The sequence below is a fragment of the Cyclospora cayetanensis genome, unplaced genomic scaffold (genome assembly GCF_002999335.1).
Source record: "Cyclospora cayetanensis isolate NF1_C8 unplaced genomic scaffold, CcayRef3 CcayRef3_contig_4, whole genome shotgun sequence".
Lineage (NCBI taxonomy): Eukaryota > Apicomplexa > Conoidasida > Eucoccidiorida > Eimeriidae > Cyclospora > Cyclospora cayetanensis.
Genome location: NW_020312369.1, coordinates 260,371 through 277,015, shown reverse-complemented (window position 1 = coordinate 277,015; position 16,645 = coordinate 260,371). Strand labels below are relative to the sequence as shown.

The 16,645-nt window shown below is 50.6% G+C and overlaps 1 protein-coding gene across 1 annotated transcript; it reads right to left on the bottom strand.

Moving 5' to 3' along the window:
- Positions 1-626: 626 nt before the first annotated feature.
- On the bottom strand, positions 627-7,236 carry LOC34618442 (nicotinate phosphoribosyltransferase 1). Its single transcript, XM_026334302.1, has 13 exons — positions 7,088-7,236; positions 6,788-6,849; positions 6,521-6,591; positions 6,300-6,422; positions 5,984-6,085; positions 5,700-5,754; positions 5,389-5,488; positions 5,028-5,145; positions 4,245-4,316; positions 3,964-4,101; positions 3,210-3,368; positions 2,942-3,022; positions 627-1,127 (listed from the first exon to the last, which is right to left on the bottom strand). The coding sequence occupies exons 1-13, from the start codon at positions 7,234-7,236 to the stop codon at positions 627-629; spliced, it is 1,731 nt and encodes a 576-aa protein (XP_026190087.1).
- Positions 7,237-16,645: the final 9,409 nt, after the last annotated feature.

Genomic DNA, 16,645 nt, shown 5'->3' with positions numbered 1-16,645 from the left:
CACTCTAAGAGTTCTTATTCCCTAGTGCTGGACTCTTGAACATTAAGGGCCTGAAAAGTGGGAGCCCCTTTTTGGAGAGATGGCTAATATCTTTTTAACAATTTGTGCATCAGTTTCAGGCGTAGCAGGCTATCCTACACATAGGCACATTATAGTACGCTAGCTACATTGAACAAAGAAGTAATCATGATTGACAAGCTGGTTTATATGGTTGTACATCTCACTTATTGCAGAGTGGTGTTAGATCTACATAGGAATACGCAATGGTGTCTGCGAGTGCGCTCGATGCTATGTGCATTTAGCTGTGTAACTTCGGAGTGCCTGGGGTGTCCAGCGATGTTCACTTCTACTACCCCTCTTCCCTCATGCAGAAAACTCTTAGGAGTGACGGAACGAGGGAATAAAAGCTTGGTTTAAGAACCACTCAATAACCTATTGAGTTTGCATCAAGTCTCTACTGAAGTGTCTACCTAGGAAGACCTTGCACAAAGCATCACAGTTGGCAGCAGTCCATGTTTAAATGCAACTATTCCTCCCTCATCCACTAGCTGCCGATTCACTGGGGTGTCATGTTTCTGTTCACCTTGGTAGTTGTCGTTCCCCAGACAAAGCTTTACCTACAATACCTATCTTCGTCTGTGAGCATGCCTTATTAAGCTTCCAATCGTCATTGTTGCACTATTTCTACACTCAGATCTACACGCGCGCACTCTCGGGTATGGTGTCCCTGCATTTTTGCTTATGCCTCTTCTAACACTTGAAATTCGACTATGCGGCATGCACTGGCCGCATTCGCATGCAGCACACATTGCTCGATGAGGCACTGCTAAGCCAGGTTTCTGCGTTTGATTTCCTGCACACCTTTCACTTGTTGTCGGTATTCTCGTAGCAGGAGGCTCACACGTTTCACCGCTTCGACAACAGCAAGCCACCGCGCTGCCTTCAATCCTTTTGAATGGCAATGCATTCGTTGTTGCCTGGCTAGTGTATGTTATTTCTTCCCCTCTATTTCTCGTTAGCGTTTGATGCACACATTTCCTCGTCTGTTTTGCACAGTTTTCGCGTTTGCGCCACTCAGGGAAGTGGCGACAGTGCGGGAACACTTCTGCCGTCGCATAGGCAGTTGGCTTTGACGGAGAGCTACGGAGTTTCAGGCCATGTGTTTTTTTGGGTAGGGGGAGGATGTAGCGGATCCTATGCTCTCTGTATCCTCTTTCTAGGACTCGTTACATTTTGGCCCTGAATTGGTATTGAATTGACTAGTAGTTGGTTTGCCCCTTCGTATGCCTTCACTATTGCAGAGTATTTTCAGTTTGATACGGGAAGACACATTACTTCTTTGTGCATGTTCGACAGATGCTGTGTGGAGCTAGCCTTGAAGGCTTGGAGTGCTTTGAAAGATCCAGCTCCGCCTATCCTAGGTGTCTCTCTCCCCTTTAGTGGGGCCTAACCGGGCAGGGATAAAACGGTACACTTTTAAGGAAATCAACTTTCCATCAAGCGTGTATTGAATTTGGAGTCAAGTCTTTCTGTACGAAGACCTCGGATGAAGTGTTACATTAAGATGTTTCTCCCTACTTAGGTCCCTATACGGAAAGTTACAGGGGGAGTGAGTGGTGGAGTTTATCTTCAATGGGTACGAGGGTGCACTGCAACGGGCGGTTAGGGGCTTTTTTCTTATTCTGTCACGGAGAGGGTCGTAATCCAGTAAGGCAGTTCGATATATATTGTCGCCCTCTCTCAGTAAAGGGCCGTTTGTGTGTCTATGTATTATACGTTCCCCCGTTTCTGCGCATTTATCTCCCTCCCTCTGTGCAGTCTCCCCCTCTGGTTGAAGCTTCCTCCCTCTAAGGCACCGTCATTTTTTCGCCTAGCTGATGAGCGGTGGCTGGGAGCCTCCGTCAGCGCGCTCCCCCGTTCTAGTCCTCCTCATGCCTACGGCACCGGGGGGTAAACAAGGAATACAAAACGCTTGAGTGTCCCCCTCGAGTTCGCCACCTTTTGAAATAAAATATTTGCACTGCAAGCAAAGCGCGCTATCAGTAAGGCAGCACAAGGAGCAGGAGTGGAGAGAACAAGGCACAGAAAAAAGAAGCGAGTTGAAAGAACCTTCGGATGCAGAAAGAAAGGCCTGGACGCTTTCCTTGGAATAGAAGTGAGATCGTCGCCGCTATTCCTCTAGCACCCCTCTTGCAGCCCTTGCTAGCTCAGCGGCAGATTGCTGAGGAAGTGGATGGCGGCTCGGGCAGCCGCCTTAGTACACTCAAATAGTGACAAACAAATACTGCGCAAGCAATGCTCCGCCGCTTCACGCGGGTATCTCTTTTCCCTCTGGCTGGTGCCTGGCTTGGGTACTGCAAGATCGAATAGCTAGCTGCCCTTAGCTTATTGTCGCTCACTGCGGGCTGTATGTGCTGAGTGAAGGTATCCCTGCAGCCCCTCACATTTTCCTCGCGAACGCTGCGCACGAGGCTTGAGTGCAAGGCTCCCGAATGTCTGCCCTTTCCCTGTTCAGGCACGTCCAAGCGTCTGAGGATGCAGGTTCCCGGGCTAGTCGATGGTGTGTATAGGGGCGGTAGCATTCCACATCTCATGAAAAAACTTGTAGTATTCTTCACTGGTTGAGACCTGTAGACAAAACTACACTCTACAGGGTTGGCATGTCCAACGGAGGGAGGAAGGGAGGGCAGCGTTGCCTCCGGAGGAAAAAGCGCGGCAGGTGCTTGCTCGATCATACCAAAAAGCGTATTGCATACACTGGTCGAGTTGCAAACAAAGGAGCTCAAGCGCAAGGGCAGGCAAGCAATTTGCACAGACAGAAGCGCCGTGCACACACAGAAGCGCTGAAGATGTAGGAACAAGTGGCGCAAGCTTCCCAAAGCCGAGGGACCCCTCAGAAGCAGAAAAACACCAGCTCGCATGCAGCAACTCCCTAACTGACCTTATACTCCGTAGGACAGTGAAGACGCAAATGATCGGCACGGAAGTGCTGAAGCTGGGTTATGCACCGGCGACGGCATACCTACAAGGCGCAGCAGCGACACGGGCATGCATGGCTTCCATGAGCAACCCCACCCTTCAGAAGAAAGGCCTTGAAAAGCCCCAAGAACCCCCTGAAACACGTCATGAGAGACCGCTGCTGCATGCTTTGCACCTGCTGGGTACTCCTCTTGCCGCCTCGAGTCACAAGTCGAGCATGCAGAACACACCTCTATGGATTCTAGCGGCTGAAGGAGCTTGCCATCCTTGATGAGCAGCACTAATAACTCTTCCACCGCTTTGGGAATAAAGAAACACCGCTTCTTATCATCGTACAGATCCTTGCAGAACAACTGACGACCACAGACCGGCGGCGGCATAGACGCGCTCTGCATAGAGAGGCAGGAAGTAACAACAACACACAGCAGCAGACACAGCAGCAACAAACTTTTCTGCTTGCTAAACATACTAGCCTTTTTGAAGTCTCTCGCAGGCATGCGAACGCACGGCCCTGGACTGCGTGCATCGATCGCCACTTTGCCACGCTTTCTTTCTGAGGTGTCTAGACAGCCAAACGGGGGCACTTCTCTGTAACAACAGTTTCTCATGAACTGATCACGGCTGAAGGAACCCGTTGCACACGGCAAGCGCTTGCGCATTTTCACACGCACGCAGCGGCGAAGATGAGAGAAAGGCACGAGCAACCCACAGAGGCACAGATACACCTGCATATACACCGGCATGCGCATGCCTGCATGCGCATTTACGTGTTTACAAGTATGTTTTTCAACGATGCATGCAGTTCGTTCTCCCCCCTGCCGCAGCGCACGCCCCTCCTCCATGCACAAAATACGCATTCTCCTTCCCTTAGGGCCCCTCCGGAAATCTGAATCGCTCTTCTGCAACCCCCTCTTTTGAGTGTTGTCTGTCATTCAAAGTCCGTGCCAGGAAGCAGCACAACCACAAGCTGTGCACAAGTCGAACCTGGATGAGATCAATTGCTGGGATACCCGCCTTGTTGTAAAGACGATATGCTGCCTTTGCCGTGGGGAGGGACGTCTTTTCGACGTCCTCTGAAAGCTTCATGCAGGGTTTTCCCTCCAACTCTACTAGTTTGTAAACCTGCGACACGCGAGCCACAAATCGCCGTGTCTGCATCAGACCAGGGAGATGAGGGGGCCTGCAAGCAGACATTTGTACAACCCCCCTTACCAGCAGAGCAGCTGCCCTCTGCTGCTGGACATGGATTGCGTCACAGTATTCACCATTCCTAAAGCTGGCTGCGACTGGCACGTCACAACGTTCGTTCCGATCCCAAACACATCCGCTTCATGCCCCTGCAAAGATGCACACATACATACATACCCATACATACACCTGTACATGTGCACATACACACATATCAACATACACATATACTACGCATATACGCATACACATGTACATATACACTTATACACATACCCACACATACATACACATAGATACATACATGCACATACACATGTACACATGTACACATACACATACATACACATGTACACATGTACACATACAAACACATTCACATACACACATACACATACATACACATGTACACATGTACACATACACATACCCACACATACATACACATACATACATACACATACATATACACATATACATACATACATACGCATGTACATACCCGCACATACATATACATACATACACATGTACACATACACATACCCACACATACATATACATACACATACATGCATACACATACATACATACACATACATATATACATACATATATACATACAACTACATACAAACATACACACATGTGGACATACACATACATACACACATATACACACATATACACAGACACACACGGATCTCACACCGTAATACTGGAGCACAGACTACGCGTGCAGCACCCGCTGTCCAGTAGAACATTGCATTCTGGCATCATGAGTAGAAGAGCCACAAACACAGGCCTGTCCTTAATCTAAGTGCGTGCGAGGGATTTTTTTCACAGGATATTGAGCATACTTCATCGTTAAGAGCACTGATCGCTGCCTCGTTCAAATCATTGGAGACAACAATATGCAATGCAGAAAAGGGGAAGTTGAATGCTTCTTCGCACTCCTTGAACTGCTGGCGTGCCTCTCTGCAGCACAAACGGCTATGAAATGAAAAAAACAGTTCGTAAACTCCTGTTTGCTTGCTAGGTGGACTGCACAATTGCCTGTACAGGCAATGTAGTCAGGTCAGGCCTTGCCCCCGCTAGGGATGTTGCCACGAGTCTCATGGAGAACTGCCTCGCAAGCAAAACAACCCGCGATAAGACCTTTGCAAGAAACTGCCGTCTCATGCGGGAACGTTCGAAAGCACTTCGGAATATCCTCCTTACCTGGACAAATACGCCAGATCTCCCGAATCGATGCGTATACCTTGGGGTGTGTGCCCCTCCTGAAAGAGTGCAAGTGCAACTGCCAAGAAATTTGGAATTCCTGAGATAGGCAAGGCACGACAGGCAAACCCAGCAAGACGAGGAGACGTACTTCAAATACGGCGAGTTCATGCGTGGTGAGGAGAGCGGCGATCACCAGCCTTGACGACTGATATGCGGCGCTCTTGCTGCTGGCACGGGGAACTGATTTCCCAGCCTGAGACGCGGCAATTGCTATAAATTAATTCGCGTGTGTGTTTCTGGGAAAGGACCTGAGCTGAGCGTATTGTACGTGTCTACAAGAGCCAGAAAGCCATCTGGGAAGGTCTGAGGCAGCATCGACACACGCAAAAGCAGTCGGCAGAGCTGGAGCTGCAAAAAATGCAGGTAGACCCTGGTTTGGGGGCAGAAGTGCAGAAAGGCAGCAGCTGCTGCTGCTGCGAACTCGGGAGGGAGGGAGAAAGAGGGGGGAAGGTGAGCTGGCAGACCAGCGCAAAACACTATGCGCCTTGGCACACATGCAACCCCTGTAATTTTAAAGGGAGAAGAAGCGCACCATGGCATACGCCGTGAACGCTGCGAGCTCCCCTTCCTTCGCCATCTGGCTAAAATTCTTTTCATGCCAAAGTTTAAACACTGAGTCGCGTGCTGCTAACACCTGCACGCAGCAGCAGCCAGCATGAGCACGAGCAGTCAAGAACTCGAAGGCAGATAGGGCTTTTTAGACAACTGCCTTTTACACGCCAGTGCGTGCAACAAACGTCGGTGTGCCTGCCCTGCATCGCGCAAAAAGGGGCACTCCGGCTCGTGACAGCGGAAACGTTTGGCGGCCCTTCCAAGAGTTCTCATCAGAGGCTGAGAGCACAACTTACGGCATTGGGGAATGACGGTCCCAGCAACGATGTTGCTGGCTTTAGGCTCTCAAAAGAAGCAAACGATGAAACGAATGCATGCGCCATTGTGCCAGCCAAAGGGATTTCATGCCGATAGGCAGCCTGACGCACACGGCACGCCCAAACCGAGGTGTCCATACACCCCGCGCTGAACTTCCAGACAGCACCCCTAAGTCCCCGGGAGCCGTAAACGCACATACCTGAACGTTGCTCGTGCCATCGAAACCGCCCAGATACGCATAGCGGCTTGCAGTGAGTGCTCCGTCGGGGCCTATGTGCAGACATGCAACATGCATGCGCAGAGAAAAACTCAAAGCCCTGAGGCTTGACCAGCCCCCTTGCCTTCGCGGGGCAACAAATGATTCAGGCACCTCACGCCCATCCAACTAGCCAAGCAAGCGTACAGACACACTGGCGACTGCCGGAGTGTAGGCGCTGATGCTACCTACGCAAAAGGCGGAGCCCACCTTGAGCTCTCCTAGCACCGAATTCGAATAGCTTCTTCTTCCAGCCAGCAGCAAGCCGATGCCTTGCAGAAAACCAAGGCGCGCATACGCAGCAGCAGCACTCTCAAAAGAGGCCTTGCCCGCACATGCGCAGACGCCCCCGACAGCAAGAATCAAGCGACAGGGGCCACTCTGGCGTAGACGCGACAACAGGATCATGATCCAGCATTTGCGCAAAACGAGCAGCAACCTCTCATGAGCAGCAACTGCATACCAGCAGCGCAGACCAGCGGCTGCAGGGGCACGACGGCAGCCTCGAACCTGGCAGCATTTGTTGCGACCAGCGTCGCGTATCCAAGGATGTTGAGGATTGAAGTTTCCACCATCTGGCAAAGCCCCAAGGGCCCTGCAGCCTGCAATACCGGTACTTTCGGAAAAACGAGAGAGCCTTCGCGGATTGCTGGAGGCATACACAAGCAACAGGGACGAGTGGGAGGCGCATCCGACTGATCGCGAGATTCCTCCGAGATGACACCTGCACTTTCTATGAGCAAGCTCCAATGGCGAAGGCCATGGAGCCTCTCTGAAGACGCTGATCTGCAAGCCATAGGCGCTGCTGCATATATTTGCCCCCTAGAAGAAATCTCCTTTAGGGCCCCTTTAGGGGCGGCAACGCAAATTTCTCTGGTTTTCTTGAACCTCTTTTGGAGAGGCCCTTTGGGAAGTTTCTAGGAGGCCATTCGCCCCCTTTTGGCGGAGTTCTTTTACATGCAAACAAGCACACAGGGGAAATAAGGAGGGCTCTCTGCATGCAACTTGCTGAGCGTGTGAGCTGTACCTCTGATGGTCATGCTGGATCCATCGAGCGACCTAAGGTAGTCGAAGAATCCTTCTTCTGCGGATGGCATCCGACTGCGCAAGAAGGCTAGATGCTTGTCGCTGAACCGGAAGCCCAAGATGAATGAAACGACCTCGCTCACGCCGCCTAGGATAGCAAAGGATCCCTGGAAGGGCGGCCTTCTGAAGGATGCCTCGAAGACGCAGGGCTGGTTATGTTTGCCTTGGCGCCAGTATGCGTAGGCCATGGTTAATTGATAATAGTCCATGAGCAGTGGACATGCCTTTGGGGCACGGTCATCATGCACCGGAGCTCCAACGACTCGATCCAGGGAACTCGGAGGCGGAACGGAAGACAACCCCTCAAAAAACTCATCAGAAGGCTCTAAGGAAGACCCAGCGGGACCAGAAGATGGAGTAGCGAAGATGTCAGGCTGGGAAACGGCTGCAGTTGCGACGGACGCCCCCCTGGAGGGGGCGCACCTAGAGGCACTGCCGTGTGGGTCGAGAAGCATTGGTACAGCCGCTTTCTCAGCTTTGCAGTGGCCGAATATCGCTGGGGGTAGACGCTCTTGGCTTGATTCACGTGGTGATGATTTACTTGCTGCTTCTGTTGCTGGGGTTATTGTCGCTGCTGCTGCCCCGGTGCGCCCTAGACACCATGCAGAAAGACGTCCGACGGACGGAAACCCCCTAACACCTAGAGCAGATTGAAATGTGAGGAAGAATTCAAGCACGCTAAGAGGTTACCAAAACTTTTTCCAGCACGTGGGAGAAGCTGTACACAAGCCCCGCACCGGCGGCAGAAGGGCCCAACCCTCCCCGGAGTATAAAGTCTCTTATTCGCTATCCAGAGCACTAGTGTACCAGAATCCCCTTGGAAAGCGCCTCAAAGATCTCTTGGTAGGGGCTCTCTCATACTTGCTAAACAAGGGCGCATGGCTTGAGCTGCTGAATGAAGGGACCGTCACACAAGCGTTATTGCCTCAGGTTTCTGGGGTGTACGCAAGTTAGGACACCTCTCTGACACTGAGTTCTGGAAGAAAAAAGGTCCACACCAAAGGTTCCATGAGAATATTCAACTTTAGACCCAGAAGCATGGCCCAGAATCATGGTGAGACCAAACCTGAACTGCAGGTCACTGCAACACGGCTCATGCAAGCGCCAGTACGACTCTCCGGTTATTGAATACTTTCTGCGTTGATCACCCCTTTTGTGGTCTACCGCCAATAAATAAAAGCTATGTTTTACTTTTTAAAGCTCGACGCGCAAGGTTTCGGAGCTACTACGATGCATCCTCATTCAGTACCCCCGTCAAAACCCCATCGGATGCGGCCTCTTGCAAATTTGATACTAGCCTACGGTCTCTTACTCTTCTAGTGTACCACAAACCAAAACCAGTTTTACTCTCCATGAGCAGCCACTAAAGCTTCTATCAGGGTTCGGTGACGGGTGCTAGTGTCTGTGCTGTCCACACCGTCGTCGCGTATTTGTGTGTTACGCTCCGTGAGATGAGACCTGCAGAAGGCCTTGAAGCTTGCTAGCAATCTGGACTGAGTTCTTTAGACGGTAGCTACCGCCCGGAATGCTCTTGCCCTACCCAGCAGACTGGAATTTAGAGCGCGGCACGCACAGCTCTTTACCCTGGAAGGGCTGATAATGCCAGGGGCATGCGCCAAACTTTCACGCCTCCCGGATGTTTTCACACACAGACACCATGGTGCGAAGTATGACTAGAGTTTAGATTTTTCTGAGTGCATGAGCTGCACCCATAACAAATGGGAATCCAGAACCTGAATACCCTATTAGGAGCAGAACGAAAAACTCATGACACCCAAAACGATACTGGACGCCCCTTCATCTGCGCGCAGGGGCCCTATGCTTTTGCATGCTTCTCGGTGTAGTGGGCTGAGCTACACATTTATACCTTATTACACACGAGATGCACTAAACTACTAATAAAATGCTCTTCAGGGAGCCAATTACTGAAGACTCCATGCAAAGTTTCTAAAAAATCATTGATTGTTTCTTCAAATGGCTCCTGCCTTGCCCTGCCCGCACCTCTTAGAGGTCCCAACATGGGTGAATAGGGGCTTCTAGGATGCGAGCCGCTCCACTGTCTACGTACTGCGAGCATTCATTGCTAGTTGGGCACAGTGTGTAGCACACAACATTGCGCCTTCCTGTATCAAGCTAACAGTACTCTACGATACATAAGAAATACAGACAAAAAAATCAACTGGTCAACTCCTCACTAACTTTTTGTGTATAAGCAGTGTATTAGAAAGTGAACGCGAGTAGTTCAGCCCGCTACATCTAGCCCCTCCCCTATAGCAACAGGCACGCTTCATGCGTTTTGCCTGCGCATGATGACTTATTGCATGCAAGAGAATGGGAGGGCGACCGCCTCATCATCAATTCCCAGACAAGTAGAAGCTCGAAAATTGTATAAAAAGAAGCACATGTGTGCATCACATGCTGAAGAGAAATCGAAGGGAAGAAGTGAGCACTCGAGTTTAAATTAGGGAATTCGATTGAACCTTCAGCTAAGGAACAACACTGAAGGGCAAACATCAAGGAGACGTTCGCGGACTAGCATAATTATGACAAGGTTCCAGCAGGTGGGTCACCTCCTGCTTGTCCAGCGCATCTTTTTGGGCTAGTCCCCAGGGCAGACCCAAGCAATCTTCCGTGGGATCGGAAGCCTCACAACGTAGCGGCAGATGAATGACTTGCTGAAGCAGCGCAAAGGGCAGAATCCAACCAGCACCTTTGGGTACAACCCGGAGTTTGTGCATGAGTAAGGGAGGGTGGCGCAAGTGTGGTGTTTCTAGGCCTCTGCGCAGGCTCGCTTTGGAACAGTTCTGGTTGACTCATATCGGCGAACTCATTGCACAAAGAAACAGTCTTCCAGACATTTGCCTTCATAGGCAGATGCTCTCATACAATTCCGCATTCACTTTGATGACAGGCACCGTTCGGCGTTCCACAATCTCACTGGCGAGCTCGAGCTTACGTGTAGGCCATGTGAACTTTAATGCCCAGCTGAGCTGCAACGGCAGGCTGATAGGAATTCAACAAATTAAAAAGGGATGTGTGGTTGTCTACATGGGAGACGCGGTAGTCTTCAGCCAAAGCGTTCAGGACAACTTACAACACCACAGGCGTTAGCTTCAGCTGATGCTGGACAAGCAGTGGAACGTGAACGCGCACATGCTCTTTTCGAAAATAAATGTTTTCGGGATTTCGTGTTTTGTCTGCGGAAAGCAAACTGGATCCGGCGAACATTTAGGCAATTACGGCACGAGCTCCATCTTTACACACACACAAGGACGCTGGGAAGTTTCACGAGCTTGAATCTCCTCAGCGAGGTTCTTCAACTTGCTCGGATTCCTGCTATTCATGCTGATTTATCTGAGAGAACACAGTCTGTGATACGGACAGAGGAGGCTGATGCCGCCACAAGGACGCTGATGTTTACGTGGCAACTCAATCAGTACTTGCACTCCTTTATTATAGCTGTCATTTCCTTCTTACAAAGAATTCCAGTGACCCGTCCATGGTAACTCGTTTCTCTCACAAGACTGCGGCTCGGCCAAAGCGTCAAACTATTGGTTGTTCTTCTTATCGCCTCACTGCAGCAGAGTAGCGGTATTCAGTGTGGAAAGAGGGACTTTATGCGGTGTGGTGGGGCGTGACTAAATGCCGGAAGTACTTGCATGGGCGCAATGGTACTATGCAGACCGACGATCAGGTGTTAATGTACCCTGCGAAGTTTTTTGAAAGTTGATAGTACTAGAGTTGTTCACTGGCTTGGACGCCCCATGCAAACAAAACGTGGTCGCTCATGGACTGCTTTTTTGCAGCGTGACCGCTTGTGACTGTAAGGATTGACGGTTTCTATCTAGGTGTCATGGTCATATACATTTGACACCCATACGACCGCTATTGCCAAATGCAGAATAGCAAATGGGTAAAGCATTATTACGTTGAGAATGGCCTGCTGTAGCTCAAATTATGAGGGCACTTCATCGTTTGTACATTTCACCCTGCAGTGCTGCGTGGCGTACAGCATATGATCATTTTCTTCCAGGTCATGATGGGATTCACAGCGTAGTGGTACAGCTCTGAAGGTCTCCCTGGTCGCCTGAAATGCGACTTTCAGCCAAGGCTTATGCACTGTCATGCCTAGATTGCCCGCAGTTGTGGCTGTTAGATACTCTAAAACTGGGCTTTTTGCAGAGCCTTCCAACTCCTGAAAGAATTTGGACTCATCTTACCATGGGCTCTATCATGAGCAGCCCTAATCTACACTTAAGAGCCCCTTTCCCATCCGAGCTGCATTTGCTTGCCCGGGGAAGAACAGCTGAGTGCACACATATGTATGCGCAAAGTTTTAGAGAGGCAAGCACGGAGTTCAAATAAGCGGCGTTTAGCTGTGTGTTTTGAGCCTGAACATTCGGTCCTGGTGGATCGGCAGCTTTTACGAGGAGCACCAGAAGATGACTAGACGAACACATTTGCAGCCAGGTAGCTTAGACCAATTGCAATGCTCTCCCTAATCGAGCCTCTGCCTTGCTCTAAGGATGCTCCTAAGGTTGGTGCGATCAAGAACTGCTAAAAGTGGCTTACTCATAAGTTTTACTTCAACTCCCGAAATCATTTGCGGGATTTGACGCGCAAGCGAGCCGCGTGAAGGCGGGTGATCCACAGAGAGCCGAGGACTTGCTAGAGTATAGGACTATTGAGCGCCGAGAACACACTAGAACGGAGTTTTGAGTGAAAGGAGGTCCGGAATGCCGGCCTGAGTGGTTGAATGAGTAGCGGCTGGGGGTAAGCATGGCTCATCAAGCTTCCAATCATCATTGTTGCACTATTTCTACACTCAGATCTACACGCGGGCACTCTCGGGTATGGTGTCCCTGCATTTTTGCTTATGCCTCTTCTAACACTTGAAATTCGACTATGCGGCATGCACTGGCCGCATTCGCATGCAGCACACATTGCTCGATGAGGCACTGCTAAGCCAGGTTTCTGCGTTTGATTTCCTGCACACCTTTCACTTGTTGTCGGTATTCTCGTAGCAGAAGGCTCACACGTTTCACCGCTTCGACAACAGCAAGCCACCGCGCTGCCTTCAATCCTTTTGAATGGCAATGCATTCGTTGTTGGCTGGCTAGTGTATGTTATTTCTTCCCCTCTATTTCTCGTTAGCGTTTGATGCACACATTTCCTCGTCTGTTTTGCACAGTTTTCGCGTTTGCGCCATTCAGGGAAGTGGCGACAGTGCGGGAGCACTTTTGCCGTCGCATAGGCAGTTGGCTTTGACGGAGAGCTACGGAGTTTCAGGCCATGTGTTTTTTTGGGTAGGGGGAGGATGTAGCGGATCCTATGCTCTCTGTATCCTCTTTCTAGGATTCGTTACATTTTGTCCCTGAATTGGTATTGAATTGACTAGTAGTTGGTTTGCCTCTTCGTATGCCTTCACTATTGCAGAGTATTTTCAGTTTGATACGGGAAGACACATTATTTCTTCGTGCGTGTTCGACAGATGCTGTGTGGAGCTAGCTGCGAATGCGTACTAGACCGCCTAAGCAGTGTCGTTACACGCACCCCAGCTATCCCTGTGCTCTGGTGCCTTGTACTCTGGGGTGCCCGGGTAGGGAAAGAGGGAGTTTTCTTGGTAAATTAAGCTATGTTGAGTTTACAGTTAAGTCTGTCCCTATGAAGACCTTGGTGATACTGGTACAAAAGTGTTCAAGGCGAAGCGTTTATCGTCCTGAGCCTCAAAGGCCACGCGCCTACCCCGGGAACTAGAGTTTGAACTTCTGCATGTTTTAGGCCAAACAAAGCGCGCTTCGTTGATGCACTGCTGACCAAGGGAGGGCCTCGCGTCAGTATTAGGAGCCCACAGGTTCTCTCCGGCTTGGGGAGTACACCATTGGATTACGGCTCTAACGTTTATGAAGGCTCACTGGGGAAAGCAGTAGGGGCGACTATTGGGATCCGCCGTAGCCTTAAAACTAAGCGTACATACACACATGCAGCAGACATGATAGGCCTGGTTTGTTGGAGGAAATAACCTGCAATAATATGCCACAGTGTTGGGGCTGGCTGCTACAGCTGATCTTTTGACTGCGAGCCACGCGGTGAAACGGAGTAAAACAGAGGCCTACTAAGCCAAACCCTGCCTCGCTATCAAGCGGCAGATGCTGGAATTTCCCAATATATAGCGCCGAAACAACGTTCCGAGTTGCCAAACAACATCCAAACCACAAACTCAACAGCGAAATTGGACCAGGGTCACCTTCTGGGCGCGCTCTGCTTGTCACTCAGTTCCTCCAGGAACTGGTTTGCGCATCCTTTGAGACATTTTTTAGCTCTTTCTTAGTATTGCAGCTTAGCGGAGTCGGGGTGCAGGGTTTGGGATAGTGGAGGGCTCCTTTCGTAACGAGCCCTCCATTATTTCCCAAACCCTACACCCAAATCCCTATTTCAAAATCGTAGACTTTTGCCCCTAATAAAGCTGTAAACCCTATCTAGAAACCAAGATCCTTAACATGGCTCCTGGGGAAGACGAACTCCACGAGACCTCTGCTGGCGAGGGTGCCCCTCTAGTGGATGGCCGCAAAGGCACTGCGATAGGCAGCAAGAAGCGCATGCAACTTGAAGTAAGAATATTATACAGCGTTCACACCTTCGGGTTTGGGGCTTTATTTAGGTGCAAGGAGCTTAATGCGTAGTTTAGCGCAGGGTGTTTTCTATGAAGTCTTCCTCGTAAGGGAATGCCTGGCGTGTTCGCATGTCGGAAGGGCCTAGAAGCCCAAGTAACACGACGAGGAACAAAAAATGCAAAAAGCCAGAAACTCTAGTGGCTGTAACTGCGGCTGTGGTAGACAGACTTTGGCAGTACAGGCCCTGGTCGCCTCAGTCGTGGCTAAAGTGTGCTGGTTGCGTTGCGGATGAGGGATATGGGGTCTGCATGGGAAGGCCTGTGCGGCTCAGCTGCTAAACGAAATCATGAAAGAACACCCAGACATCAACAAGCTCAGGCAAGCCTTGGCTTAACCCCTAAGCCATATTCCGCTGTGCACAAATGTGCACATCAGCCTGTGGCTCTGTATGCATATTTTTGTGAGTATTCAATGACTTTTTCGGGGATTTTGACACTTTTAGCACCAAAGCTGCACTGGCACGCCGGCTAACAGAACCACCAAGCGGCCTTCCCAGTTAGTCCACTCCCGGCTGTTGAAGGCAGCTCTTGTTTGTTACCCGCAGGATTCTGCAGACATTCGATGTGGACTACAAAGTGAAGGACCCTCAGAGCGGCCTCAGTGTCATGCACCATGGTCAGATCTGAAACATGGGCTTTGAATGACTTGCAATGCCTTTCGTGTTAGCCATCGTGCTTTGTTCGCCTCCCAAGCACCCGGGCTGGGGAAAAGTATTTGGGGAGTCGGCCCTTTCAGGAGATAAGGCTTAGGAGGGCCTACCTGCTTGCGTCTTCAGGCGCACTGCACGGGGAAATCGATTTGCTAGAGCTTGGTCTTCAAGCAGGTAAGCCTTTGTAACCACAGACCTCAGCTCTTCACCCGAACCATGGCCGGCCATGCAGGCAACTGAATATCTAGAGACTACATACATGCTCCCGCTGGCAATGCAGTTGCCTCCCCTGCTGCCGCTATATATGTACATATAGGCCTTGATGTGGATGATCCCACGAACCTCGGACGAACCCCCTTGCATTTCGCATGCGCTGGAAATCAAAGAAGCAGTGTTACCTTCCTCCTCCAACACAGAGCCGATGTCAACGCGAGAACGTGTGCCGGGTATATATATATATAATATATCGCCATTCTAGAATACCTTAGGAAAGGAAATCCTAAGAAGCATGCCACATGATGTAATAGGGCAACGGTGCTCGCTGCATCGCCTGGTCGCTTCGTAGGAAGGAGCTTGAGGAGGGCCGAGGGTTTCAATGCACACGGTTAAGGGGAGAAGGCGGCATGAAATTTGTGTCAATGGGCATGTGGGCTTCTCCAGCTGATGCCCTTAGTCCTTTTGGAGACAGTTGAGAATGTGGGGGGCTGGAGGTCGAAATATCAGAAAAAGGGTTCGATAGAAGGGATACAAAAAACCGATCCAAGGTGTGGCTGACTGTGCACATGTCCTCTACCCATGCCCGAACTGCCCTGCTGCAGACTTACGCCCCTTCACCTCGCCGTCAGGGAGAATGCGGTTGCTGCCGTAAGCACTCGAACCCACTCCATTCACGTTAGTTCCCTACCCAGCCACCTGCAACTTATGCCCAAAAGCCACACTCCCGGATATCCTGTTGCGCAGGCGAAGGCACTGCTCTTTAGTCGGGAGGCCGAGGAGTTCTACATCGATGTGGATGCTGAGGATCTCGAACGGAAGACGCCAGCTCAAATGGCACAAACGAAGCCCTTAAAAGATATGCTACAGCGCTACAAACAAAGCAGGACCAAACCCCTGCTAACTCCCAATGAATAACGCCCTCCACAGACTAACGCTGCCATAAGCACTGGAGTAAGAAATGCCTGTAGAACGCGCTTAGCCTCTAGGGGGATCGACCTGCAGGAAGCCGCCCCCACCTTCCCCCCGTCAGCAAGCCTAAAAACGAGGGTGTGAGCCGTATCTTTCGAGTAATAACTCCCCTAAAAGAGACAGTTGCACCCGCACTAAGCCCAAGCTGCCGTTCCTCTTACGTGCACTCTTAGACGGCGGCCTGTACTAGACCTAAAGGTGTAAACCTTGGAGTGGCCGTCTAGCCAACTCGGCACAGAGAACCACCTCCCAGCCTACATTCCCCCCCAGCACTCCCGCTTGACGACTTCAAAGAAGGCGGTAGTCCCCCCAAAAAACTGTTCTCTGGAAGCCGCAGAAAAAGTCTAAACAAAATTCGCGGCTTTACAGAATGAAAAAATGGCCCTGACGCCTCATCCTGAGCGCCTCTTCCAGACTTCCCTGAAAGGTCGAGGGTTGCCTCCGCAAGTAGCTTTCTTTGCAGCTGGGAAGGGG

What these genes read in the sequence shown, in the direction of transcription:
- LOC34618442 (XM_026334302.1), bottom strand. Translation starts at nt 7,236, where the DNA reads ATGCCTCCAGCAATCCGCGAAGGCTCTCTCGTTTTTCCGAAAGTACCG. An exon ending in GTCGCAACAAATGCTGCCAG is followed by an intron (nt 6,850 to 7,087) that starts GTTCGAGGCTGC and finishes GTTTTCTGCAAG; the next exon opens with GCATCGGCTTGCTGCTGGCT. An exon ending in GTACAATACGCTCAGCTCAG is followed by an intron (nt 5,489 to 5,699) that starts GTCCTTTCCCAG and finishes TGCCTATCTCAG; the next exon opens with GAATTCCAAATTTCTTGGCA.